The sequence below is a fragment of the Melozone crissalis genome, unplaced genomic scaffold (genome assembly GCF_028551555.1).
Source record: "Melozone crissalis strain CALT ecotype California unplaced genomic scaffold, PUWL_Pcris_2 ptg000061l_1, whole genome shotgun sequence".
Lineage (NCBI taxonomy): Eukaryota > Metazoa > Chordata > Aves > Passeriformes > Passerellidae > Melozone > Melozone crissalis.
Genome location: NW_026535839.1, coordinates 13,952,481 through 13,979,433, shown reverse-complemented (window position 1 = coordinate 13,979,433; position 26,953 = coordinate 13,952,481). Strand labels below are relative to the sequence as shown.

At 47.8% G+C, this 26,953-nt stretch overlaps 2 protein-coding genes across 3 annotated transcripts in view; both read right to left on the bottom strand.

Annotated features, from left to right (window-relative positions):
- Window positions 1-1,558: 1,558 nt before the first annotated feature.
- RARS1 (arginyl-tRNA synthetase 1) lies at window positions 1,559-17,988 on the bottom strand. 2 transcript variants are annotated; one of them, XM_054287857.1, is made up of 16 exons: window positions 17,927-17,979; window positions 16,382-16,481; window positions 12,804-12,938; window positions 12,154-12,342; window positions 8,883-8,994; window positions 7,793-7,893; window positions 7,254-7,375; window positions 6,780-6,900; window positions 6,391-6,520; window positions 5,961-6,065; window positions 4,911-5,089; window positions 4,464-4,573; window positions 3,747-3,852; window positions 2,866-3,038; window positions 2,050-2,297; window positions 1,559-1,706 (listed from the first exon to the last, which is right to left on the bottom strand). In XM_054287857.1, the coding sequence occupies exons 4-16, from the start codon at window positions 12,304-12,306 to the stop codon at window positions 1,597-1,599; spliced, it is 1,770 nt and encodes a 589-aa protein (XP_054143832.1). In that variant the 5' UTR covers window positions 12,307-12,342; window positions 12,804-12,938; window positions 16,382-16,481; window positions 17,927-17,979; the 3' UTR covers window positions 1,559-1,596. The 2 variants fall into 2 exon arrangements, with proteins under 2 accessions (XP_054143832.1, XP_054143831.1); XM_054287856.1 differs by lacking the exon at window positions 16,382-16,481 and having other exon boundaries at window positions 17,927-17,988.
- A 1,372-nt stretch (window positions 17,989-19,360) lies between these two features.
- Window positions 19,361-26,953, bottom strand: part of WWC1 (WW and C2 domain containing 1) — a 66,163-nt gene continuing 58,570 nt past the window's right edge. The window contains exons 16-23 of the mRNA XM_054287776.1: window positions 26,255-26,407; window positions 25,652-25,752; window positions 24,743-24,890; window positions 23,908-24,072; window positions 22,461-22,553; window positions 21,388-21,618; window positions 20,576-20,697; window positions 19,361-20,093 (exon numbers count right to left, since the gene is read on the bottom strand). Coding sequence (XP_054143751.1) covers window positions 20,027-20,093; window positions 20,576-20,697; window positions 21,388-21,618; window positions 22,461-22,553; window positions 23,908-24,072; window positions 24,743-24,890; window positions 25,652-25,752; window positions 26,255-26,407 — 1,080 coding nt within the window. The 3' untranslated portion in view covers window positions 19,361-20,026. The remainder of the gene's footprint in view (window positions 20,094-20,575; window positions 20,698-21,387; window positions 21,619-22,460; window positions 22,554-23,907; window positions 24,073-24,742; window positions 24,891-25,651; window positions 25,753-26,254; window positions 26,408-26,953) is intronic.

The window sequence follows — 26,953 nt, the reverse complement described above, 5'->3', positions numbered from 1 at the left end:
TGAGTGACACAGCTGAGGGTCCCAGGGCTCTGATCCCTGCATGCCTCAGTCTCCAGCCCAGACAGGGCTCCTAAGTGCCCCCTCCACCCCCAGCCCAACCATGGCCCCTGTTTCCCCAGCAGTGGCCTGAACCCTGTGCCCAGCTCTGAGGCCCCTCGGGGTGCCCTGACACCCCTGCCCTGCACCCTCAGGTCAGCCCTGGCAGCACAGCCCTGTTCCTGGCTGCATGGCCCCATGGAACAGCCCATGGGAGCTCTGGGCTACCCCTGCACACGGACACCCCACAGCCCTGCTGTGACCCTTGCTGCCCCTCGCCCCGGGGTGCTGAGACTCAGGAATTGCTTGCAGAGGGCTGTCCCCCTCCTGCTGGAGGCCACAGCTCAGCGTGGCAGCCCCTGCCATGCCCGTGCCTGGAGGAACACCTGGCTCTGCTGCTCTGGCCCCAGAGCTGGACTGGTCACTGTGGCCACCGCTGGACTTCTGCCACTGAGGTGGCCCCGCGAGCAGGACCCGGCTGTCACTGCTGCCACCCAGCCTGCCAGCTGGCACAGGTAGGGAGGGACAGGGCCTGGCTCTGAGCCCCGGGAGCAGGGAGAGCTCCATGGCACGGGTGGGGCACAGGGAGCACAGCACACGGCTGGGCAGCTGGTGACATGCATGGCTGTCACCCTGCTGGCAGCAGCGCCAGGCCTGGTGGGTTTGTGGGCAGTGCTCAGCCACAAGGACAGTGTTTGCACAGGTGTGCTCTTGGTGAAGTGCCAGCTGGTGCCGACCCCATCAGGTACTGGACACTGAGCAGCTGTGAGAGCTGAGCCCTCCCCAGCGCTCTGCACATGGCAGAACCTGATACAGATCTCTTATCTCTCTATATATACAGACACGCATATGTACATACATATACACACATGCATATGTCAGTGAGCACCTGCATCAATGCAGCACCTTCTCTCCAGTGGTTCCACAGCTGCATTTTTGTGCTGCTTTAGGACTCTGGAAGTTTTTTTAGGAGGCTCACAGCAGAGCCTCCAACAAACCCCAAGGCAAAGGCAGGAGCTGTGGCTCCTTGTAGCTGCCCACGATTGATATGCACTGCACAAAGAGGTTTGCAACTCTGTAGGGATTCAAACCATTGCTGCTGAGGGAAAGGCATTTCCCTTGTGTTTTCCTCAGAGGGAATGTAGTTTAACTGATCTGCTCCTCCCCTGGGCTTCCTGCTCCTCCAGGTAAAGCTGCTGCCTGCCTCCCCGCACCATCACAGATGACATCAAAGGCTGGGTGACCTGCTCAAACCTGGCACCTAAGGTAAAGTGGGTGGAGGGAGCCTAGAGCAGAGTATTGTTGGGTCTGGGAGTGTGGGTGGGTGGAGGGTTCCCTGGATGTTGTGAGTTCAAGGGCTTTGGTTCCTGCACTGAGAATTGCTCTGAGCTGTGCTCACACCACTTGTCTGCCTCTGTACCTGCAGCTGCTGAAGCCACACTCCTTTTCTCTCCTTTTCCCTCCCTCCTCTGCTTTTTTTTCCCTTACCACAACCCCACTCCAACAGCCAGAGAGAATTGCAGTTGTTTAGTCCCTTTATTGTCATTCCACAGGGAACTGCTACATCCTCTGCACAGGCTTAATGCCCAGGATGTCGAATCCTTTGGCCATGACGGTGGCAGTGGCTTCGCACAGCAGCAGCCTCCACATGTTCACCTTCACGATCTGGCCTGGAAAACACAGACACAGGAGCTGGAGAAGCTGCTCAGAACAACAGTACCGTCCCCAGGGGAAGCCCCTGCACCCAAAACCAGGCCCTGGATGGCACATGGAACCCTTCCTGCTCTCCCCAAGCCAGGCAGACTGACCACCCCTCCTGTTTGCAGGTGTCTGGCTGCTCCCAGCTCTGCTCAGCCTTCCTGCTCAATCATAACACAGTCTCTGTCAATCCTCCCACATGGACACAGCAGTGTGACAACAGCCCTTCCAACACAGGGTAACTAACACCCTGGAGCTGGATGTAACCACAGGATGTGACACAGGCACACACAGCACCCCCTGGCCAGCACTCACCAGTCTGCCTGTCCTTCTCCACGCAGTAGCAGCTGTCGTAGAACTCAGTGAAGGTGGTGGCCAGCTCATACAGGTAGTCACAGAGTGTGTGCAATAACAAGTCCTCCAGGATCTTCTGCAGGATCTCAGGAAACCTCAGGATGCACTTGCCCAGCTTCCACTCCTTCTCATGGTCGAGGACAAGCACCTCCTCCCTGGCTGCCTTCCGCAGCATCTGCTCATCGATGTTGGCCAGGCGAGCAATGGCCCTGGAAGGGTCCAGAACAGAGGCTGCTTGTGAGGGTCCCACTGCCCAGCCTGCCCAGGGCCACCTGTCTGGCCTGCCTCAGGGCTGATGGCCTCCCCTGCCCAGTCCTGGGTGACCAAAGAGGACAGTCAGCCCTGGATCCAGGAGGGCACTGCAGAGGAACAGGGAGGGATGGGCCCCAGGCACCTGCATCAGCCAGGACAGCTGATACTGCCAAGCAAACCAGGGCTCAGGGTGCCAGAAAAACTGGGGTGTGGCAATACCTGAGCTGAGCAGCTGCTGGAACACAGATGCATCCTTTTCCAACCACCTAAATCCTCTGCTTCCCAGGAACTCCCACAGTTCCCTCCCTGGGCTGTATGTCACACCGAGGAGCCATTTCGGGTGGCACTGGACACATCGTGTGCAATGACAAATAAAACCTTGTCTGTGGTGCACACCAGTGTAGCTGGCTTCTCTTACAAACACGCCCAACAGCACTGATGTGACTGTCACCCCTTTGCCCACATGTCCCTTTGTGACACAGCTGCAGAGAGCACCAGCTCCTGCAGCTCCAGCACCCCTCTCACCTGATGCGTGTGAAGGCATAGAGCAGATAGGCAGCTGTGTTCCCTCGGTCATCCAGCATCTTGTCAAAGGAGAACACGTAATCATTGAGCCTGTTGTGGGACAGATCTGCATATTTGATGCATCCAAAAGCCACTGATGTCTGGGCAGCTTTCAGCTCTTCTGGCGTCAGGACCTGGTGCAATTTGCAAACAGGCAAGAGTCAAGAGGAAGAACGAAGCACAATGCACAGCCCTGGCCTGTCAGCAGGGCTCAGGAGGAGAGCCCAGCCTGCTGAGGGCATTCACCCACCTGGTGCTCAGTTCACACACATTTCTCTGCCTCAGGGCACCAGACAACTCCATACCCATCCCTCACTTCTCTTGCAATCTACTGGCACCACAGCCCTGCCCAGGTTAGGGCTGATTCCTTCTCCTGACAGCCCAAGGACCTCTGTGCCCCCCAGCCTGCCAGTTGTGATGTGCTCTGCTCCTGCTTCTTACATGTACACAGAACAAATGTTGGTTGTCCTACCCTTATGGAGCATTTTGGTCAATCCAAACACTTACAAACCCCTCTCTGCTGGAACAGTGACAGCAGGGCAAAGCACTTTGTGCCTGACTCCTATGAGCCCTTTAGAGATTCTCAAGGTTTTGTTTTTTTTCCTTGCTTCCTCATGTTCCTGTTTAAAAAGGGACTTTTCCCTTCCCCCTACACTACCCTTCCCAATTCCACTGCCCCACACTGTGCCTGGACAGTTTGGTCTTTCTGTTACATTCCATGTCCCACACTACCCAGTTCTCTGCAGGCAGCAAGACAGAAATCTCACTAAGCAATGCAGAGACCACAAGTCTGTGAACACATCTGGGAAGTTCTCAGGACAGAAGCAATCTGTCACAAGTACCTTGTCCCGTTCCTTGTCTTTCAGCTTGTCCATGGCTCGTTTCAGTCCCTCCTCCAGCAGGTCTATGAGACGCACCGTGTCCCCTGAACGAGTCTTGAACTTCTTCCTGAAAACACACAGCCAAAATGAGCACCTGCGTAACAGGCAAAACACTTGCACCCTCTGCCTGGTGCCCAGCAAGCTTAGGAAAACAGCACATGGCAAATCCTTTTGTATTGAAGGAATTGCCATCACATGGACAGCTCCAAAACTGAGAGAGCACCCACAGCATGGTCAGCAGGAATGGCCAGGAGGGACTCAGCACTGAGAACTGTCCAGTTCCAGGCATTAGCAGCACACAACAGCAGTACCAGACTTCTCCCAGCTTTTGTTTCATCTACCATGGAGGTAGAAAGTAATGAAAATCATGGCCTTTACCACTGCCATCATCTCCCAGTGCCACATGGGCTTCCACCAGCCCATACAAGTGCCAGGCAGCAGGAGCCAGGCTTGAGAGAGAATGTGACCACAGCAGCAGTGACTGTGTGGCTCAGGGACAATGACACACAACACCATGACACAGTTACAGGTAACAGCACAGGAACCAGTGCTTTCTTTTGGGCTTTATTTTGGTGTGCCACATACATACTTGTCAATGAATGAGAGCAAATCTCCTGCATTCACTCAAACTTTCTCTCCAAGGTACAGACCGAGGAAAAAGTACACCCAGACACTTACTTGTCTTCTCCCAACACCACTCCAAAGGCAGCATGGGCCACTCTGGTGACTTTGGGATCATACCAGCCAATCATCTGTCCAGCTGCAAACACTGTTTGGAGATGCACAGACTGCAGGAAAATAAAACACCAACAACTGGTTCTCAATCCACTCCTCTGGGTGCAGTTTCTGCATAGCTTTTTCCTAGCCACAATGATGCTCTCACAATAAGACTTTAAGTGTTTCCAGTTCCACAGACAAATTCTGCTTTGAAAAGTTTGACCTTTTCAAGAGTTTTCCAGCTCTACAGAGGCAGCAAATGGCTAATTCTCATCACTGCTTAAAAAAGGAGTAAATATACTAATCACACTGAAGATCTGTGGTGTTCTACCTGTTACTGCTGCATCCATCACTTCACACTTTGTGCTGCCCAGCACCAGCAGTTACAGCAGAGAGTGTTGAACTCACCTGGCCACTATCAACAACGTAGATGAGGATGTCACCCTTCTCTTCACACAGCCTGTGCTTCAGAGCAGCCAGGTCTGACGTGTCATAGGTGTAACCCCCGTCTGATTTCATGATTGTCAGCGGGACTGAGAAACCCGGCACGAACACGACCTTCCTGCCATCATCAACCTGCACAAATCCTGCCAAAGCATGGAAAACATTCTGTGCTCAACCACAGCAGGGAGCTTCTGGGCCAGCAGCAACACCTCCCCTCCCTGCTGCTCTGCCCCAGTAAGAAAAGGCCACACATTCCTCACATAATCAAAAATATGAAAATACCTACATGAGAATTCCCTTGTCAACACAAGTCTCATTGTGTACAGCACTTGCAGAACTATGCACAAGTGACCAGATCTGCACAAATGTGGCCTTACCAGGAAAGACCTAATTCAAAAACTCCCATCATTTGCATCCAGATCTGCCTGTACAGCCACAAACCCATCACAAAATATGGCATTAAAGGCAACAGAAACTCTACAGAGGTATGATGAGGACTCTGCACCGTCTTTCTGAGGTGAGACAGTCAGAACACTTGAGATGGTGAGACTCAAGAACTGCAAAATCCAGACAGAAACACATAAAACCAGAGACTTTTTATGCTGCACTTGGCTTCTTGCCAGTTTCAAAGTCAACATGATCCCAAAATCCCACTGTCTTCACAGAGATTTCTCAGATAAAGTCTCCACAGTCACAACACTAAGACTGGGAAGTCTGTAATATATTGCTCCTTGTCTGTTTACTCAAAATACAATAAATTCTAGTAGTACCCTGTGCTACTGCCTACAAATATCACAGACAAACTGCTTTTGATATCAGCAAGAAAGATTCAGGCCTTCTGGAACGAGGAAAAGCCACAAAATGTCCTCTTAGGAAATGTGGCTGAGGAAAAAAGCAAACATGGGGAAGATGCAACTTGAAAAGCACCAGCCCTAAGCCCTGCTGAATAGGATTGAGGTCACCATGCTCGTCCTCACAGCTGCAGAACTTCTGACCCGAGACCAAAAGCCTCACCTTTATCTTCAAATTCTTTCACAATGTCTTTCATCATGTCATGGTAGAAGGATTCCCCTCTCTCTATGATTGTGATGTCCAAACAGTTGTAGATTTTCTGGAATTCTTGAGGGAAACAGAACACAATACTTACATTAAAGGCACACAGTGAGAACCAATGGCATGTTTAGCAGTGGGTACAGCAAGGCTGAAAAAGATTATCCACCTCTTGGTCAAGGCATCAGACTAGAACTCAGGAGACAAAAGATTTAGGTGCAAGCCTCCACTTAAGACAGCCCAGTACTTTGGTTGTACTGGCTTTTTGCTTTCAGCTGCTCTTAGCAGTGTGGCAGTGATTTTCAAGGGAAAACAGAAGGGTGTGCTCAGACATAGAGTGAGGAAAGCCACACTGCTGTACAGCTGAGACATGATTCCAGATGTGTGAAGTCACCTCTGCGTGACACGTCACAGATGAGATTCCAGGCTTTAATGAAGTCAGGGTTTTTGCTCTGCAGCAGCACCACACATTGGTAAGCTCTCTTCTTAAACTCCTCCTCTGTGTCAAACCTCTGCTTGGATTCCTGCAGGGGAACACATGGAAAAGCACTGCTTTCTGCCCTGAAACAAAACACCACACAGAACAGGCTCTCCAAGAATGCTCATCTCAGAAAGGCTGTGTGTGTGCTTACAAAGGCCTTTGATCATGCCCCACCAGATACCACAATTCATCACCCCATGGCTGGTTATCACAATAATCTACTAACAGTGACTTAATTCTTTCATTTCTCCAAAACTAAGCTGTAATTTGCAAAGCTCCTCAATCTGCTTTGCTACACATACCTTGTAAAAAGCTTGGAGATCCCCAATAGGAGGAGAAACACTTAAGTAATCTGGAAATTTGTCCTGGAGGTGAGCAATGAGCATCCCAAACTGGGTGCCCCAATCTCCTAAATGGTTCAACCTTGGAACAATTGAAGAAGATAGTAATAATAATCTCTTAAATATATGCTTTAAAATACACACATTTTTAAAATATATATTCTAAAAGAAACACACATAATACCGAACATAATACCAGAAACCCAAACAAACATAATACCAGAAATCCAGCCCAGGCAAGCTCCCCAGTTCCACTGCACTGAAGCTGCTGCTCACCTTGATTCCTCACCCTGCTACACTTGCTCTGCTTAGTATCAACTACCCATAAAGGGTTATTTGCTGTGTGCTTATAAACTAAGACAAATACAGAGCAGAAGAGAGAGACAGGACTGCACAAAGAGCCCAGCAAGCCCAGCACACTAGGCAGAGCCTCACCTGAGAACATCATAGCCCACGAACTCGAAGAGGCGGGACATGCTCTCCCCAATGATGGTGGAGCGCAGGTGCCCAACGTGCATCTCCTTTGCAATGTTGGGGGAGGAGAAATCCACCACCACCTTGGGCACAGAACCAAAGGAACACAGGAATGAAAGGCCATTCCCACACCTTCATGTGTTTGATCTGGGTTTTGTTGGGGGGAGCAGTGGGAAGGAGAATCACCCCTGCTGACCCTCAGCAGGAACATCAGAGTGAGCGTTGTGCAGCACAGCTGAGGGTCAGGGATCACTCCCAGAGTGACCTGGGCACCACCCCCACCCCCAGGGAGCCCCGTCCCTCAGCCACCAGGGACCACAGCAAGTACAAGTGGTCCACCCCGCGGCCCCCAGTTCCTCTGCCACATCCCACATACTCTGCTCTAACACCCTGCTGACATGGACACCTGCTCAGCACATCCCTTCAGGGGGGAATTTAAAAGATATTGCAGTCCAGAACATCTCCCCTCTAGCAAGGTGGCTGTGTGCTTACTGCTGTACCTTTTTCCTTTTGCCAATAGCTGGTGGTTGAACGCCATTGATCAATAAACTGCTCAGCTGCTTCGACACAAAATCCTTTCTCAAGTGGACATTGATAAAACCTTTGCAGAAAAAAACAGCAGTGAGTGCTGCGGCTGCAGAAGTGCCTCAGATTGTTTTTTGTTTCCTTCCCCCCTGGATTTCTGTTTTCATGCATCAAGCACAAGAGCACATCAAGTCAGCTTGACAAAACATTTTTCAGTCACAGGACAACAAAGCTGTCACTTGAAGACAATTTCTGTTCCCAGATTAGAAGAGTCTGTTCACATCACTACAGCCTTTACTGCAGGAGTCAGATGCTGCAAGCTACACCATTGACATAACTCCTTTTGTACACTGTCACTCAACAATCAATTTATAGAAACAATTTTTTTGTGAGAAAATAAGTAATTTGGTTTCCAGAATGCAAAACCAAATCCTGCTTTATCTTTTATTAAAAATTAATATCCTAAAACATATAGTTTCATCTGGGATAATTTATGTTCATGGTATGACACTGTCTTACTTCTGCTTCACAGAGCCAATGAACAAGCTCTAGCTCTAAAAGGGCTGTGCCATGGGATTTTTGTGTTTATGCTGAAGCCCTAAGTAATATGAGTCCTTTTATTTTTCCCTGGGTATCAGGGACAAAACAAATGCAGCAATTAATAACCTCCATGCTACTCCAGCTTCTCACTTCTGAGAGGACAAGGTCTCCTCACCCTGCAAGCAACAGCAAGAAGGGCTCTCCATTTTTGCTGTGATTTCCTGACTGTGGCTTTCTTCCCATCACCAATACTGAAAGAGAAAAAGCTGCTCCCTTAAGGATCATGGACAAATTGCTAATTAAAGGGCTCATGATCACACCTGCCAATTTTAATACAGAAGTAGATTCTCTGCTGCTGCACAAGTCTGACAGCTGCAAAGCTCACCAAAATAGAAGAAGCTAATCCACTGTGAAACTGCAGTATTAAAGCACAAAACAGTGGAACTCAACTCAGCTTCCCTCTCACAATACAACTGCCTTTTTTGCTTTAAGACATACAAAGTGTGTAAAATGTAAGTATCTTACCAGGACCAGCAATTTCAACCTTGTCAATGCATTCATTGGCAGGAATGTTTTTTACTATTCTCTCTGCAATTTCTCGTGGGCTAACCTTCTGTTCCCTGGTTTTGAGCAGTATCTGGAACACAACAAAGATCAAGGAAAATTCAGTCCTATGAGCAAAACACCACAGATACTGAAGCACTGAAACATCCTTATGGTCCTTCATAATACAGAGATGCACACAAAGAGAAACATCTCTAGCCAGTTTTACAGATTAGATCAGTTCTCCACTGCACAAGCTGACTGGACCCAACACATTCACCTCCTCCTGCTCAGACCTCCTCCTTCTTTCTATGTCAGAAGAAAATCTCCAAGCCTTTTTTCTAAAACCTGCTAAGTGCCTTGGTAAATTTGTGTTTTTCTAAGCTAGTAAAAGGGACAAACCCTTCAAAATTCAACATAGCTGGCACAGTCCTTCAATGCTCCACACTCCTGTTGATCAGTCTCATGGGTGTCCTCAGCTCTGCCAGCATTCACATTTGAAGTTCTGAACTGTGCCTCCAGCAGATGTTGAGTGTGGTTTCAGAGCAGGTCTGTTTATTTATGATTAAACACAACCAAAGCAAACTGCCTTCAGTCCTGTCTTAGTCTCAAGCTTATTTATAAGTGAATAGATTAATAAGTGAATAAATAAACAAAATCCAACAACCCAAGCAAACAAAGATAATCCCAGCACTACCTAATTTTCTTCAAAGAGCATCAGAAAAACTGCTGTTAAAGAAGTTTTCCTTTTCCCTTGGAGACATGAGCAGCCCACTGCTAGGAACTCAAAGAACAGGACACAAGTTTACATAAAATGATAGTATCAGAGTGGCTTGAGTTGGAACAGACCTTTGAAGATCACCTAGTCCAACTACATAACTCCCAAAGCATCTTCTCACATAGCTTTTTGCAAATCTTACATAAACACCCTTTAGGAGGATTCTGTAAGCAAGCCCAACCCATCCCATGCCAAACACTATATTCACACTTGTATAAAATTACCACAAGTATTTGTTTCTGAGCACATGATTTTCTGGTTTTACTGTGATGTGTTTGAAAACAATCCCACTGAGGCCACAAAGATGATGGAGCTCTTTGTCAACTCAGAATTTACACTCACTGCTTGTATTTGCTAATCTACAGTCTGCTTTAAAATGTATTTCTACTAAAGATTCAGTTTTCTGTTTAACCTGTCATACACAGGATCCTTACAAGATGGTAAAGGCTTAAAAAAGGGCAAGAAAAACAAACCTCAGTAGCTTTAGTGTTACTCAAAGTGTAAACTACACGAAAAATAAATGCAAACCCAGATTATGGGCATGTTACACCAGATTACAGGCACGTTATGTGAACCATTCCAGAAATGGCTACCACACTCCTGTTGGAGCTCCTGGCTGAAGCCCCAAGCATTAATATGCTAATGAGCTGCCAGGAAAACAATAGGCATTTGTGAGGGTCCTTTCCACATCAGCAGGCTGCAGGGAGAGGCTGCTGCCTGGCACGTACCAGTGCTGCCCCAGTCAGGGCACTTCCCACTCTGCTGGCAGTCCCAGTGACCCTGACCCGTGTTCCAGCTCTGCCTGGGGGACACCCTGTGAAGACCTGCACCACAGCCAAGCCCCTAAAAGAGGCTGACAGAAAGTCCCAAGCTGCTGCTCTCATCCCTGGCTCTGCCATGCTGACACACTGCCTGTGTGAGCACAGCCCCAGCCCCGTGCACTCCCTGCCTGCCCAGGAACAAACTCCTCAGCCAAGGCCAGCACTAGGAACTCTTTTCACCAGCACAGCTGACAGCCTGGAACTCGAGCCCTGGCTGCAAGGGGACTGATCAGACACCCAGTTCTGTGAGCCACGCCGTGCTGGGAAGCCTGGGCTGCCCGAGCATCCTGACCGCGAGTTAATTGGGGTAACGCGGCGGTCAGGAAGTGGCAGTGCGGTCACCCAGGGTGGCACCACAGTGACAACATGCTAATGAGACTGAGGGGAGACACGGGCCCTGGGAGGGCAGTTCTGCCTGGCACCGCAGCCCAGAGCCTGCTGCCTGGCACGTATGGTGCCCCTGCTGCCCCAGCCACGCTCACTGCACGGGGACAACCTGGGACAGCAGAGCTCCACCAGTGGCAGGGCAAGTTCAGTGTCACAGCTGCCAGTCTAATGGGTTAATAAAGGTTAAGTGACAACAGGAGGTGTAAAAAGAGGAGTTGCTTCTGTTTAGATTGCCAAATAAAAGACCTGTAATTACAAAGTGTCTACTTAGTCAACCCAAAGGCATCAGTGCACTGAAAGTTTGGGTGTTTCAGCACTCAAGTTAGAACACACTACACCTTCTTTCTCCCACACCTCCTGGATTTACTTCAGCACAGTCCCAGCCCACTGAGCAGGCTGAGCAACTGCTGAAGTGTCTGATTCTATTTAGGTTCTCTTTGGTCAAGCTTCCTGTACCCAGGCAATTAACAAGAGATGCAAAATAAAGGACTGAGCCAGAGGAGTATGAAGGGTAGTGCCTGAGCAGCAATCCACACCTGGCTGGGCTCTGAGAAAGCACTTCCTGACTTCCTGACAACCCAGGCCTGACAAAGCCCAGAGCTTTCTGGCTGGAGCTCCGGGAGGGCACTTTGGGATGTAAGACACATGGATCCAAACTCATCAGAGCACACAGGGCAGCACCTGGGCCCCTTTGCTTTGCTGTGTGTGTCTGTGGGCAGGAGGAAACCACAGCACCCACAGCAATGGGAGGTGTGAGCCCAGAGGGACAGCTGGAGATGCCCCTTTGTCACCTGCCCTGTGAGAAGGGGGTATGTGCACACAAACATGTGGATATATTGCACTTTCCTGGCACTACAGAAGAGCAGTTAGAGATATGCAGGTGTTTCTCAAGATTTTGCAATTCTCTAGAATCATGATTTATTGTTTTGCTGTTTTCAGTTCCAAACATACAACTCACTAATTGGTAGTTAATTGCACATCATTAGTAAATCGATGCAGCACTTAAATCCTGATTTGATTTAGATCCCATGAACCAAGCAGATTTTCTGTGCCACACACATTAACTCCCTCATACCAGGCAGCTGAACAGAGGTTTAAAGGCTCTGCAAAGGCCAATGCTTCCTTTAAAATGCCATTCAACACTCACTCAATTCTCAGCCCAGAACAAGTCCCATATTGCAACTCTCATGGTGCTGTCTATCCCTTAGCTTCCAACAGACAACATCCCCATTTTGGCTTCTTTGTTGAGAATATTTACATCATTTACCTGTGATATGCCCATGGCACTGTTACACTGGTAGTCCCCAAATTTGGGCTGCTGACTGGGTGTCACCACCAGAGGAGGGTTTTCTAAGTCTGGGTAGGCAGCCTGAATGGCAGCTCCAAAGATCTCCTGGAGACAGCTGTTGATATTAATCATGCTTTTGGTTGATTTACTTCTTTCCTCTTGAAGGCTCTGAAAAAGAAAACCACCAAAATCCAGATGAGGAGCTGTTATATCCCACTTTTCTCCTTGGCAAAGCACAGCTGACAGATTTGGCTGACACCTCTAGGCACAGGAGCAATGAATATAACATAAAAATCACATGATTCTCCTGCTGAACCTCCCAGCACAAACCTTCCCCTGACTGCAGGGCTGCATTACTTCTCACACCTGTGCTGGTGAGCCTGGGACAGATCTCAGCTGGGCCACCTGGTCAAAAACTGCCCAAGATATAACCATGTGGGCTTACTGATCTACTGACATCTTCCATAAAACAGATTCCTGTTCAAAGAATCAAGAAATATCTGATGTGTCACCAATTAAGGTGTCAGAATGCAGAGCCAGCATGCTGTCACACATCACCACTTATTTAGCTTGTCCTAATGACAACAAAAAAACCCACAAGGTCCAGCAATGGTTTTTTATTCCCTTACCTTCTTTAGGAAGTTTAGCCGGTACTTGAGTTTTGCGTTTTCGTCTCGCAGCCCTTCCAAACTCGGGGAGACTCCCAAGCACCCAAAGTTCTTCAGACGCTCAATTTCTGCACTTAACAACTTGATCTCGTTTTCCTGAAATGAAATTTGAGTTGTCACACAGTAATTCACAGACAGGGGACAGGAGGTGAGGAGTTGCAAGATCTCAGGCAAAGGCTAGTTTGCCTTGGAAAGGTAACAGCAATGACATGCAAGCTGATTAATTCCAAATAATATTTGAAGATTGTTTCTAGTTGTGTGAAAAACCAAGGATTCTGAAATACTCTTTAAAAAGGCAGTGAGAAAATAGTCTCACTTATATCAAGACAGAAGTACAAGAATGACAACAAGACAGGCTAATGAGATAGACCCCAAATAAGCACTTTCTCCAGCTTTAACAAAGATATCGAATTATTTGACTTGAATTTCCCTGTTTCACCATCTCACAGGCCACAGCTTCAGAGGACGAAAGACAAGCTCAAACCCCACCCAGAGACAGGAATGCCAGAAGTAGTGTGCTGCTCCACAGGGGCATTTCTGGAGGGTGCACCCACTTCCACCTGGCCACACAACCTTTCCTGCCCTGTCCAGGAAGAAAATGTGTCTCCTCCCTTAAAACTGACACAAGGCATTCAGGAGCACTTGGAAATTTCAGGAGGGCCTCTATGCTCCAAACACACTTCCCTGTGTCCCACCAGACTTCACAGAACAATCTGTCAGCAGCAAAAAGGTTTGAAGCTGCTGCAAGGAGCAGGAATCTTCCTCACCCCACACCCTAAAGAAACCAAACAGCTGAAGTTTCATCTCTGTTGTCCATCTCTTGTCCTCCCCATTACAGGCTTGGTGCTCTGAGTCACAAAGCTGGCTCTGACACGGAATGCTGGAGGCTCCTGAAGGTTTGAGGGCCTTGGTGCTGCTATGGAGGGGCAGTGAGCACTGCCCACCCTGGCTTGTCACCCCCTTGGCTCCCTCAGCCAAGCTCTGCTCTGCCAGCATTTCCACAGCAGGAAGCAGCTCAGGCTATTATTACAGGCCACCAAACCTTATCAAAAAGGACTCATTTACTTTGCTGCTCTTCAATCACACTATTTAATTAGGAAAAAAATGGGCCATTGAATCTCTTGGTCTTGTACGTCCACCTGAACAACAGCTCCCAGGAATGCTGCTGGAACTGCACATGCTCAAAAACCCAGGCTGAGGCAAAACAATCTAAAGATTGGCCTATTTGTGGGCCAAGCTGAAAATCAGTGCTTGTGAGGTCAGTCTTCAGTTGTGCTTCAGTTTGTGGCACACTTCTGTTACAACCTCAAGGTCTCCTCTGCTACAGAGGAGAACAATGCTGCTTCCTGCAGTTTGGATGTGAAGAAACAGGACTTTGAGGAAAAAACCCAAACCTATATCAAATCCTCTGGGTTGGCATTTACACTACAACTAAAATCACTGAACAGCACAGCTGTACCTTATAAGCAACTCACTTCAAATAGTCCCATTTCAGCTTTTCTTTACAAAACTCAAGGCAGGTTTTGTAAAAATCAGTTTTTCTCTTATTTACGTACATACACAAACCTTCCCCCATAAGCAACAGCAAATAGATTTGCTCATTTTCAACTTTTCTTCCTGGACTGATTTGGTAGCATTTCACATAATTCATGGACCCATTTGTAAAATCTTCTATACTTCAAATCTAAAAACAGCACAGGAGATTTCACTGTTTTCACAGCTGTGTCACTGTAAGTGTCAGTGCCATTATTGCTATAAACATCAGAGCAGTGACATACATAACTCATCCCCCAAGCCTAGAATGTGCTTTAAACATAAGTGCAAAGGTATCTTCAGCCCCTAATATCCCACAATCTGTAAATTCTGGGTCCACACAGTACTATCTTCCCTCTAGTGAAGTCACCAGCCTCAGGACAGGCCTCCAAGGCCCCAAGGAGAATTCTGCATCGAAGGCAAACATTCTCCAGAACCAGAAAATCACATTCTGCTTTTGAAACTAAAATCTCTGCAGGTCCACACCAACAAGCAGCTCACAGTGCTCCTCCTGCATTCAAAATTACCCCCAAGCTATAACTGGGATATTTCAGTACCACTGACAAGCTTTATCAAAGAGGAATCTGAGTTGGATTTTCCTACATAACCACAAACACCTCTGGCCACCCAAGGGAGGACTCAGAGGAGGTGACATGACCAGTAACCCACTGGAGCTCCTTTCCATCCTGTTACAGAGGTGAGGACAAGGAAAGAGGTTTATCCATGTGCATGTTCAGAAGGCAGAACCACAGTGCCCAGGAATCACCCACCCCTGGGCACACATCTGGCCCAAAGAGCTCCTTTACATGATGACTGTAATCACTTGGATTTGGCCAGGAGATAAAAACCTCTAAAATACTGCCACAGTTCAGCAAGTCTCATCTACTTTTTTCCCATCACTGCATCAAACCAGCAAATTCCCAGCACTGGCACCTGGAGGCATTCAGGATGGCCCCATTTCAGATGTAACCAAGCCCAGACTGTCACATTTTTCTCTCCTGTTTAGTGCTCCCCTTCTTCAGAAATTTCCATCAGGAGTCCTTATGTTGTTACTTGAGTGTGAACTGAGAGCAAAAGGTTTCACCATGGTGGCCCAGCTGCCTACCCCAGTGCTGCTGCCGCCACTTCAGTCTCTCTTTTATTGTGCTCATCAACAGCTTATAAAGATGATGAAATGAAGTCTTCATTCAAAAGGACCCAGCAGAAAAGCCTGAACTCAGCAATGCTTCCAGAACTGATGGGGCTGAGATCTCAGCAGCTGGGCTGGGACAGCCACAGCTGTCATCTCCAGACTGGCAACGGGGGCACCCCTGCTCTGGGAACACCACTCGGCACTCTCCTCTCTCTGGTGAGCAGTGACAGGAGACAGGAAAATGAAATGCAGCTGTGTCAGGGGAAGTTCAGACTGGTTCAGAAAGGTTCCTCACTGGGAGGGTGCTGGTACACTGAAACAGGCTCTCCTGGGAAGTGGTTGTGGCACCAAACCTGTCAAGGTTCAAGGAGTATCTGGAATATGCTCTTAACAATATGGTTTAGTTTTAGGTAGTCCTGTGAGGAGTGGGGAGGTGGACTTGATGATCCATGGGTCTCTTCCAACTTGAGGTATGCCATGAGTCTGTGACTCCTATACCCATAACCATGTTGTTGAGCTTGCCTGGAAAAAAGGTCTTCAGATGTTTACATCAGAAATGCCTCTCACCACAGCACCCTGTGATAAAGTTAATTCTCTAGCAAAGATCTGTGAATGCTACATGTTATTGAAAGGATATGAATGCTACATTCTTCCTAAAAAACAAACCACTCTACAAAACTTCAGCTAAGCCTTGTAACAACTCCTCTCTCATGGTACCATCCAAGTGAGGAAGGGAGACAATGCCAATACACCTCTGATCTAAACGATGCGTGACTGAGAAAAGGAAGAGAAAAGCTGCTCAGGTCAGCAAGTGACACCTCCTGGTTTATTCTACCTGCACTGTCTAGCACAACTTGTCAGTAAAGGGTCATACCTGATGACCACCTCATGAGGAGCTGTGGGAATTACATGAGGCCATGCTGACATCTCCAAGGGCTCTTTGCTCAGCTCAGTACTAGAAATCTTCCCCTCACCTGTGAATACAAAAAAACTACAGCTTTTTCAAAGGACCAAAATCATCCTTACATTTTTCCTTAGCACATAAGACTGTCTTCCAAGAACCCTACTTGAGCAGTGGAGTAACATGAAACTTGCACAGGCTTCTGTCTCTGGGCTTTAACATGATAGAACTTTTCTCATCAAAAGAAAAAATCATAAAGGAGAGAAAATGGCCTGAGAGAGCATGGCAAAGGGAGCAGAACACCTCTCTTCCTTCCCCTCCTTGCCTTCTGCTCAGTTTTATCTCTGCTCCTACTCTGCCAAGCCCTGCTGAGCCGGCTGAGCACACACTGCTTGCTCTTTGTTGGGTTATTTTCCTGCAGGCTGGCTCCCCACATGCTCCAGGGCATGCTGCAGCTGGAAACAGGGAGCATGTGGCTGGGAGCGACAGGCAGAGCGAGGCTCAGTAATTCTGCATGGCCTCATGGAGTTGAACATCCTGCTCCCTCCTGCTCTGCTTCCAGTGTCTGGAATTTGCTTAGGGACTGCTGATCAAACAGCAGTGACAGCAAAGGGAGAATACATGAGATGTCCTTCCTCTCCTAGCAGCAACAAAGGACAAAGGGAAAATCAAAGGCAAGAAGGAGTTGCAGAGATTCACTGCCAGATTTATGATCTCATTGCCTGTCGTATATTTGTGAGCAGGAAGCACACTCCAAAGTTGTTCAAGAGCACACAAGTACGGCAGGCAAGAACCCAAAGGCCAAAGTCCAGGAGCCCTCAGCTGGATGCTCCTGAGGCAATGGGCAAGGCACGAGAAGTGACCCTGGAGGAGTCACAGCTTTCCTGAAGCTGCCTCTGCACTCACTGTCAGTACCGGTCATTGACCAGGACAGACCTGGCAGTTCTATTTTTTATTATCATCATCACTGAAAAGGCAAAGAGTTGTTACAATCTTTTTCCGAACCCTAAGCACCCTGTGGCTGCAGCAAAGCTGTTCACCAGCGTACCAGCACACAGGAGGCGCATCCCTCCCCGGCTGCCCAGGGCTCCCGGACCCGCCGGGCGATCCCTGCTCGGCCAGAGCACGGCACACACGGCACCGGGGCGGTGACACCCGGTTCCGCTGACGGCTCTGGAAGCTTTTTCGGAACGCTGCCGCGATCCCGCCCCGGGTGTGAGACGGGGCTGCAATGGAGCCCAGCCCTCAGTCCGGCACCGACGGGAGCAGCCCAGGAAGAGCTTCAGCCCTGCCCGCTCTCCGCCTTCCCTTCCCCGACAGAGCTCCCGCTCCCGCGGTGCCCAGCCACCCGCCGGGGCTGCCGGCACTGCGCGGGCTTCGGTACCGGGGAGCGCTCCCGGGGCTCGCGCGCCACCGGAGCCCCACGGCTGTGCCGGTCGAGGCTGTCCCGGTCCGTGCGGTGCCGTGCCCGGCTGTCCCGCCCTGTCCTGTCCGGTCCCGCCCCGCCCGGCCCCGCACCTGCCGCGCCAGCCTCGCCGCGGACTGCGCCACGCGTGCCTCCATCCTCGGGCGGCCGGAACCGGGACCGGCAACGCGGGAACCGGAAAGCGGCCGGAGCGGCGCGGCCGCGGCTGCAGCGCCCCCGGGCGGCGGGGAGGACCCCGGAGGGGCGGCACGGCACGGCACGATACGGCTGCCCTGGGAACGGGGGTGGCCATTGACACCTGCAGCGTGAGGGGAACGGAACGGTGTGAAAAACGCATGTATTTTATGATTGGCTTTTCGCAAATATTAAAATGAATATTATATGTGTTGTGTTTTAAGTAATGCTGGATTAATTCTCTTAAGTACTGTGTTAAATATAGTTTTAGGTTACAAAAATTGTTAAAATAGAAACGATGCTATGTAGGATATTTTTTTTAAAGAAAGGACTCGCAGCGAGATAGCAGCCACAGGACACCTGAATCTTTCAGAGAAAAAGATTTTATTGGTCCATTATCAGAAGAAACAAACTTCTTCCCGCTTCGAAAGCGCTGTTAGGATTCAGAGGAAGAAGTTGGCGATGACCAGACAGAATCCTGTGTTTGAATGGAATTTATGCATCATATACGAAGTGTATGACTATGCAACAGGCTGTTGGTTTTAAGGGTTAATCCTTTGTTCACGGGTGTCTTTTTTCGGGCTTGTGCTACCCAGAAAAAGGTACCTGGATGTCCATAACTCTTTGTCTCTATTGTCTCATATTATCCTAATTCAAATTGTCCAAATTATTATTACTCTAATTGTATTACTATTTTTATAACCATTTTATTACTATTAAACTTTTAAAATTTTAAAAACAAGCGATTGGCGTTTTTCACAAATGGGAAAGGGAACAGGAAAGGGAAAGGGGGAATGGAAAGGGAACGGGAAAGGGAAAGGGAAAAGAAGGCAGAAGGGAAGAGGGAAGAGCACCACCACGCCCTCCCCATTCCATGTCACCACCCAGCACTTTGAATTGTGTCCCTTGCCCAGCAGGTGTGTACAAAATGGGCACAGAAAATGTCCAGTAGGGAGGAAAACCAGTGATTTCCCAAGGGAACGGCCGGGGCTGTGTCAGGGAGGTTGAGGCTGGAGATCAGGGAAGGTTCTGGTTCCCCAGAGGGTGCTGGCACTGCCCAGGCTCCCAGGGAATGGTCCCGGCCCGAGGAGCTTTGGACAGCACTGCCAGGGATGCCCAGGGGGGAATGTTGGGGTATCTGAGAAGGATAGGGCTGGATGATCCCTGTGTGCCCCTTCCAGCTCAGGGCATTCCATGATTATATGAAATGTGTCCATTACAGCATCTCCTGTGACAAGATGTGAAAAGCTATATGCTTCCAGCTGGCAACACAAGAGAACCCCAGTTTAGGTGCCAGGGGATGAGAAGATTCACTCAAGACAAAAAGCAAGAAGGCAGGTTTGTCCAGAAAGGTCACTTTATTGGAAAAACCTAAAATGGACTTTAAACCTGCAGCCCTCCTCCCACAGCAGTGGTTTCAACGGGCTCCCCACGTTACCTTAACAGACCCATTACAGACATGAGCTGTAGTACAAACGTTAAAAGTGCAAGTATTCTGAACTTCACACCTACTTTTATGACCTGGCAGGAAACACAAATGCTTCACAGCTCACAGAGAATTCGTTCACAGCACTTGGGAGTCCCAGCTGGCTCCCAGCATTCCCCACAGGGTACAAAATACATCACTCGGAGGAGAGTCCGATGCAGAACATCATAGAAGGTAGGGGTGAGGTTCCTTCAAATTTATTTTATTGCAGTAAAACCTCTAAAAGGTAGAGCTGTACAAAAAGTCTAAACAGCATTATTTAAGAATAACAGCACCTTACGCTGCATTTTGTTCTTATTTAAAATTCTATTTCCCAAAAATACATTCCTAAATATACAAACTATACAATCTTGTCACTTTAATGCTGGTTTCTGTGATGATATAACTTTAGCCTAAAAATCTTCAAAACATCCACATACTGACAAAAGCTCTAATATACAAATGCCTTGGTACCTTCATAATACCACATAAATAACTTCAAAACCCAATCTGCATTTGTAGAATTGTCCAGAAAGCAAATACTTTATGGTGATCACACATCATCCGCAGAGAGCGTTGGGATGTTTATTCTTGGCCGTGTGAAAAATGCCATTTTCTCTCTGAAAAAAGATGGTCAGTTGTTAATGCAACACAAATCCTGCCAGAAATGTCCACAGGAAAATTTACCCCACCAGCTGTCCCCATAGGGAGCAGATGTACACCCTCTCACAATCTACACCTCTTATTTACTTATCAGACATGAGTCACAATACTGACCTTAGCAAAAGCCATTTCAGAAGGGCTCAGGGCTTTTTCTTTTCTGGGTCTATTACTTAAGGAAGCAAAGGGCTGCTTCTGTGTTACAGAATTTGTTGCCAGGTAGGGAATGGCTTGGAGAATGCTGCTTGCTTTGATCATGTGCAGTGCTGCAATTAATTCCCCTGAGTCAGACCTTATACTTGGATATGAAAATACAGAAGCTCTTGTTTAAGCAGAACAGTTAACTCCTTCTGCAGAGATCAGTCTTCCTCATCAGCATCTCAGTCACCCACAGAGAAATCATGGTAGTAGTCCATTTTTCCTCCCCTTTACCTAGGATTACCTGAATGACTGCACTTCCAGAGGCTCCTTTCGACTCTGCCCTCGCAGCCTGTGCACATCCTTGGCAGCAGCTCTCATCATTTTATCAGCCTTGAGCTCACACTTGTGCTCTGGATTTTGCACCTAAGTGAATGATGGAGAAGACTTGTTTGTGTTTCCAGGAGGAATTTCTTATCCTAACTGACCTCCATTTCAGCTGCAGGGCTGAGGGGTCTGGCAACTTTGACTCTGGAAGTCAGAAGCCACAGAAGCTAAACTGCAGCTTGACAACTAACCATTCAAAGGGAGAGAGCATTTTGTAAGGTGTCCTTCCTGCCTGTGGTAAGAAAAATGGCTTCTGTCAGTTCTCTCTTTGTACCTTGACAGATCTTTTAAGGCAGAAGATCAGCACACACAGAGCACCTCACACCACCTGCCTCCTACACCTGGTGCCAGCATAGCCTGGTCTCTGCCTGGTGCCAGCAGAGGTGCTGAGAAACCCCAGAAGCTGAGAAGGAGCCCTGTGCATGGGGGAGGGTGTGATATAGAGTAAGGTAAGTGCCAACCACCACACACCACACCTCCTGCAGACTGGGGGCACACACTTGGCACAACAGATGGCATCTGTGACTTGTCGTATTCACACCTCTGCTAGGGCAGCAAATCTCTCTGCTGGTGAATGAAAGGGCTCAGGACTAACAGCTTGATAGAGCCGTATGTGGCAGACAGGAGTGACTAACAGTGCTCAGGCTTCATTTACTGACTGTCCAAAGTCCCCTGTTCCCAAAATTTCCCCACTGAGTGAAACGAAACCCCAAGGCAGGTATGACTCACTCGTTTCTCCACAAGCCTCAGCAGCAGTCGAAACCTCTCATCATCCTTCACCCACTGCGGCAACTCCTTTTCACCCTGGCTTTGAGCTTGTTCCAGCTGTTCCTTCAGTTCCCTCAGCACTGAGATCTCCTGAACCAGCTGGTCGTGCCAGGTTTTGGAAGCCTGCAGGTCCAGCTCCAGGTCCAGCGAGGTGCGGATCAGGCGCTCGGTACCGAAGGCCTTGATTGAAGGCTGGGAGAGAAGGGGAGTGTGAGCACACTGAGGAGAACTGTCCCAACCACTCCACCCAGGAAGTGCCAAACACATCGTGAGACCCATCTTTCTAATGCTTCTCTTCACACAAACCATCTCTATTGATCCTGCTTTCCAGTCTGTCTCGAGACAGATACCACAAACTCAAGGAATTCTTATAGATAAGTGTTTTCATTTCTGTGCTTCCACTCAAGTTCTCCCTTGGCAGCATTTCCAAACTGAACAAGTCTTGCTTGCACACCTTCCTCCTAAGTTTAATGTCTCATCTCCAGATGAATCCACAGTGCTGCAGAAAAACCTGTGATTCCTTTTCCCAGTAACATATTGCCTTCTGCTAGTTTCAAACACAAGCTGTCCCAAGAAAACCATCTCCTTAGGAGTTCAGTGTCAGTATCCTGGGGGGATTTTAGTGATTGCCATCACAATGGGCACAGGGGTTTATTGAGTGCCATGGCATCACTACAACGGGGTCACCTGGGACATCATTCTCAGCTTTTCCAGCTCCTCAAATTTATTATCAATACTTTAGAATCTCACAACAATAAACACAGCAAAACTGTTTGTGATACTTCTCTGACAAGATGGGAAATACCAGGAACCATTTTCCTACATTAAATGTTTTAATTGAGTTCTAACTTAAACGTTCCTGTCATAATCTGATATTTCAAAGAATCCTCGAGAAGCTTCTCGCACACAAAGAAAAGGTTGTGAATGAAAGCATGTGGCAACTGATTTATGTTTGCAAATTTTTCTTTCAAAACAGTTTTATGATTTTTGCACGTGCCTGTGTTAGAGGAAAATAAAAGTGGTGATGTTCTTACCCGTTTCACTCTGACACTTCGTCTCTCCATCGCATTCCGCACGAAGGGAGGCTTTTTAGAGAGTGTGGAACTGTCACTATCACTGCGATTCAGCTGAAAAGCAAGGTGAAAACCACAAATCTTTCATGAAAGAAACACAAGCACTGCATACACACACTGCCAGCAAGACCAGGGGCTGCTGTAAGCAGAACTAGGAAGTTTAGTGAAAGGCAGAGAGCTGTCACCCCTGTCTCAGTACTCAACATGCACTGGGCACAGCCAGACCCTGCCACAAGCCTTGAACTCTGTCCCTTTTTGGGAATAGGCTGTGTGCAAAGAGAGACATCAAGTTAAGCTATGATATGGGACTGCCACACTGCTCTCCTCCTGTGCAAGTAACTAGGCTGGGCAAAACAGCCCAGAAAAATAAACTATAAGTAGTAATAACAACAATAATAATACTCTTTCCTAGCATATGTAAAGCATGGGACTATTTTATTAGACATTTCTGCTTTCTCTAATCTGTATCTTTCTATAACTTGCATTTTAAGCTATTGGTGGAAGAGGCAAGTTTACCTGAAAACTCTTCCCCTGGGTTTATCAGCTGAAGAGTTGCCATGTTATACACAGCCTGCCTTGTTTTGTGGCTGTCTGCAGACCCTTACAAAGAGCTCAGCTCAAGCAGGATTTGATTTTAATTCCATTCTCATGTCCCTTCTCAAGATCTACATGTACTGTACCACTCCAGCACAGGCCACTTCTGCAGAATGAGTAGGGTTTGTTCCTCTGGAAGCACCTGCTGCTGAACCAGGGAGAACCCACACAGCAAATCTGGCCCAGCTGTATTAAGGGCTTGCCCATTGGGACAGGTCATGTGTGGTAAAAGACAGTGCTTGTTTGTTTGCCAGTTCCACTTAAAAGATGAGATATTTATAGCTTATTCTGACCCTCAATTCAGGAAATAATTGTGAACAAACATTTCAAAGCAGGGGAAGTGACATCTGAGCCAACACATGGCCTGTTCAGTTACCTTCACACAAGGCACACTGCTGACTTTCAAGCTTCCACAGTTTTTTTGCTGATATTATCAGGTACTTACCTTTCCACTTCTATCAAGGATTTATGTTCACCTCATCTCAAGTCAGGTGGACAGAGCTGAGTTAGCACAGAACACTTCAAGCAGCAGGAAATTATTTAAAATGCAGCTTATTCATCACTGTCTTACAGCAGCCCTTCCAGGTAGGGCAGGGCATCTCAACAAGCTGCACGTGCCACAGATATATGTGCACATATATATCTGATAAATTTGTGCTTAATGCTGTTAGTTCCAAGGCAAGATACTGACCAGGAGGTGAGGACAGAGCAACTTCTGAAGTCAGAGGGGCAGAGAAGAAAGCACTTTGGGTTTCTGTGAGGAATACAGTGAGTGAAGACAAGCACTCAGAAGCTCAGGCTGCACTCTCCTTACCCGACACACGTACTGACTCTGTGGTCCTGGGGAAAATGTTTTGGAGCGGATGATGGTGCTGCCCCTGACAAACTGACTTTGGGGTGGATTTGCTGCTCTTTTGTCTTTGGGACGAACTACAGTCGAGGACTGTGCAGGGCTCTCTGTGTTGGTCTCTTTATCCACCTGAAAGACACACAGAGCAGTGTCAATGCCAGCTTTCCATGTGGCCAGCACACCCCCAGGGCAGTGTGACAGCCATCTGTGCCACGTCTGTGCTTGCTGCATTCAAACCCAGACATTCTTCAGCCCCTCTCATGCAGCATTCCCTGACACTTCACTCCTGAAGCTCTGCTGCATTAACTGGATTGCTCCCTAAGGGCTCTGCACCCACTGACTGCTGTACAACACAGTTGATTCCAATGGGCTTTGCCTGTGCATCCACACATCACTGTGACCTGGCAATCCCACAGAGAGCAGGCAGGATTTTAAAGACCATTATCTTACTTGTTGTGCATCTGCAGCAAAGATCCAAATTGATGTACAGAGAGAGCTGTGTACAGCACACCCCTGTTTGACTACAGCTATATTCAGAATTGAACAAGGTCAAAACTACTGTCACATTAATGAAAACAGTTTTCATGAGCAGCAAAGACAAGGCTTGAAAAGGTGCTGTACTAACTGTGGGACAAAATGGTCACACAGAGTTTTTTACAAAGATTTCAGGTAGATAAACATTTAATCATCAATGGTGAACTTTCAAATAACTGCTGTAGTCTTGCTCAGCTCAGCAACAACCCAGTCAGCTTAAAGGAAGCTTAAGTCATCTTTCTGTTCAAAAGGCCCTTGACTGTACCTTCACTGCTGTCTCTATGTGCAGCTGGGAATTCAGACTTTCTTCTGCATCCCACAGCGATTTCCCAGCACAGAATTCTTCCTCCTCCTCTGCTTCATTCTCACTGATCTCATCCTGTTCTTCCAGGTCAGGAACCTCTTCGTCTTGCCTGAAAAGAACAGCCCTGTTATTGAACTGGCCTGTTGTGGACAATACTCTGGTGCTGGAGCAGGAGGTACCTCCTGTAAGCTGCTGGACAGAAACACGTCCCCAAGGCAGCCAGGTGTACCTGACAGGCCCTGCAGCCACTGAGATTACACAAACACAGGCTTAGAAAGGAGAGAAGCTGCACCAGAAGACCACATTGCTGCCAAAAACTTCATCCTGACCTGGCTTCAAAAGAAGCAAGATGAGGGTGCAGCCATGTGGTCTGAGTTTAAGGCAAGTGCATCTTGAGGGGAGCTCTCAGGATGCCATTAATCTTAGTGAAAAAGTGTTACTGGACAAAATTGAAGCAGTGTTTTAACACCCTTTTCAGCTGCACTGAACTCACAGCAGGCTGCTCCATCAATCCCATTGGTCAGGGCTTACTTTCTATTTCAAATGTTGGACTTCTCTAAGGAAATCTGAATCTGAACCATATAAAGAACAGCCACATTAAAATTCAAGCAAAGCCTTGCACCACAGAGGGGAGTTTTCAGGGCATCCATAGAAGACTGTACAAATAACAAAATTAGCATAGTGCTACTGACAATTTTCAACATTTATCAGTTTTGTTCTCATTTTCTAAGCACAACCTCCAGAAGAAACAGGATTTTTCACCAAACAGCAAAAGAAGAAGCCTCCCACAGCTCAGTATAATCTGCTTTTTCTTCTGCACCCAAATGCTCTGATAACTCCACAACATGAAGATGGTGGGATGGCACCTACCAGCTCTCTCCACTAGTTAAAGTGCTTCTGCTTTCCTCCAGTTTCTTCTCCACAGCTTCCAGTTCAACAGCTGTCTGCTCTAAGAGTGCTGAGACAGAGTCCTGAGGAGAGAAAGAGGCTTTTGGTGAGGAAATGACTATCAGAGAGTGCAGAGTGCCCAGCCTGTGCGGTGACAAGAGCCCCAGAGCAGCCCCAGAGCAGCCCCAGAGCAGCCCCAGCTCAGAGCAGCCCCGTGGGCACAGCTGGCCCAGCTCCCCCAGCCCGTGCAGGTGTGCAGCTCCAGGCTGAGCACCCTCTGTGCCCTGCATGTGCCAACTCTGCCTTGACCTGCCCAGCAGCTTCATGGCAGCACTGCAGGAAGGCTGGAGCCCACACATCACTTACTCATCCCTCAGCTTCCTGAGCAGAGATTTCAGTGAGTGTTTAGCCCAGGACAAGGGCATTTCTGGAATCAACAAGTTAATTATTTTGCTGCACTTAACAACACATTCAGGTTGTAAACATAAACACAGCAGCCTTCACTTCTCTATAGTAACAGTCACACAAACCCTCTTGCTAGTCCTGTTTAGAAGAGATTTGTTCAATTGAAGCAGCTGTTCTTACTGTTTTTTCAGTGCAGGCTACTTCAGAGTGGCTGTTTCCTTGTTTACTCTTCCTGTTTTGCTTCTGCTGATATTTATAACTAAGGAGGTTATACCAACGGGTTGATTTCTCTCCGGATCTGCAGATTTCAGCAAGGCTAATTTGTGCTCCACCCTATTGAGAGCAAAAACACAGTTTTAGTGTAATACTAAAATGAACAGCTACCACACCAGTCAGAAAAAAAATCAGAGTGAAAATCTAGGATTGATTAATTTTGGCAAATTCAACAAAAAGAAAAACTGCCTGTTTATCTCATTTCAACACCACTAGTAATGCTTTGTGTTCAGTTATTTTTAGCATTGCCAAGGGCTTCCAATATAAGTAGCAAGTGTTTCACTAGAGCTTCACTGTAACAGGAATCCAGAAGTAAAAACAGTGCTACTGCAGGAGGGAGAAATTACAGCCAGAGCTTCAAAGAGAAAGAGAAAGGAACAGGAGAGGATGACTCCTTTTCAAGAAATTTGCAAGGCTGACAAAAATCACTGCCCAAACCCAGGTGTTTTAGCTTTGTATATCCCATTTAGTTTCATCTGCCTTGTCATTTTTTAAAAATTACATTTAGTACACAACCTAATGTATCCAAAACCAAAGTAATTGGTTCTCAATTGCAATACCAAAAATGTTTTTAAAAGGAAGAAAACTAGTTAAGAGTTTGACAGA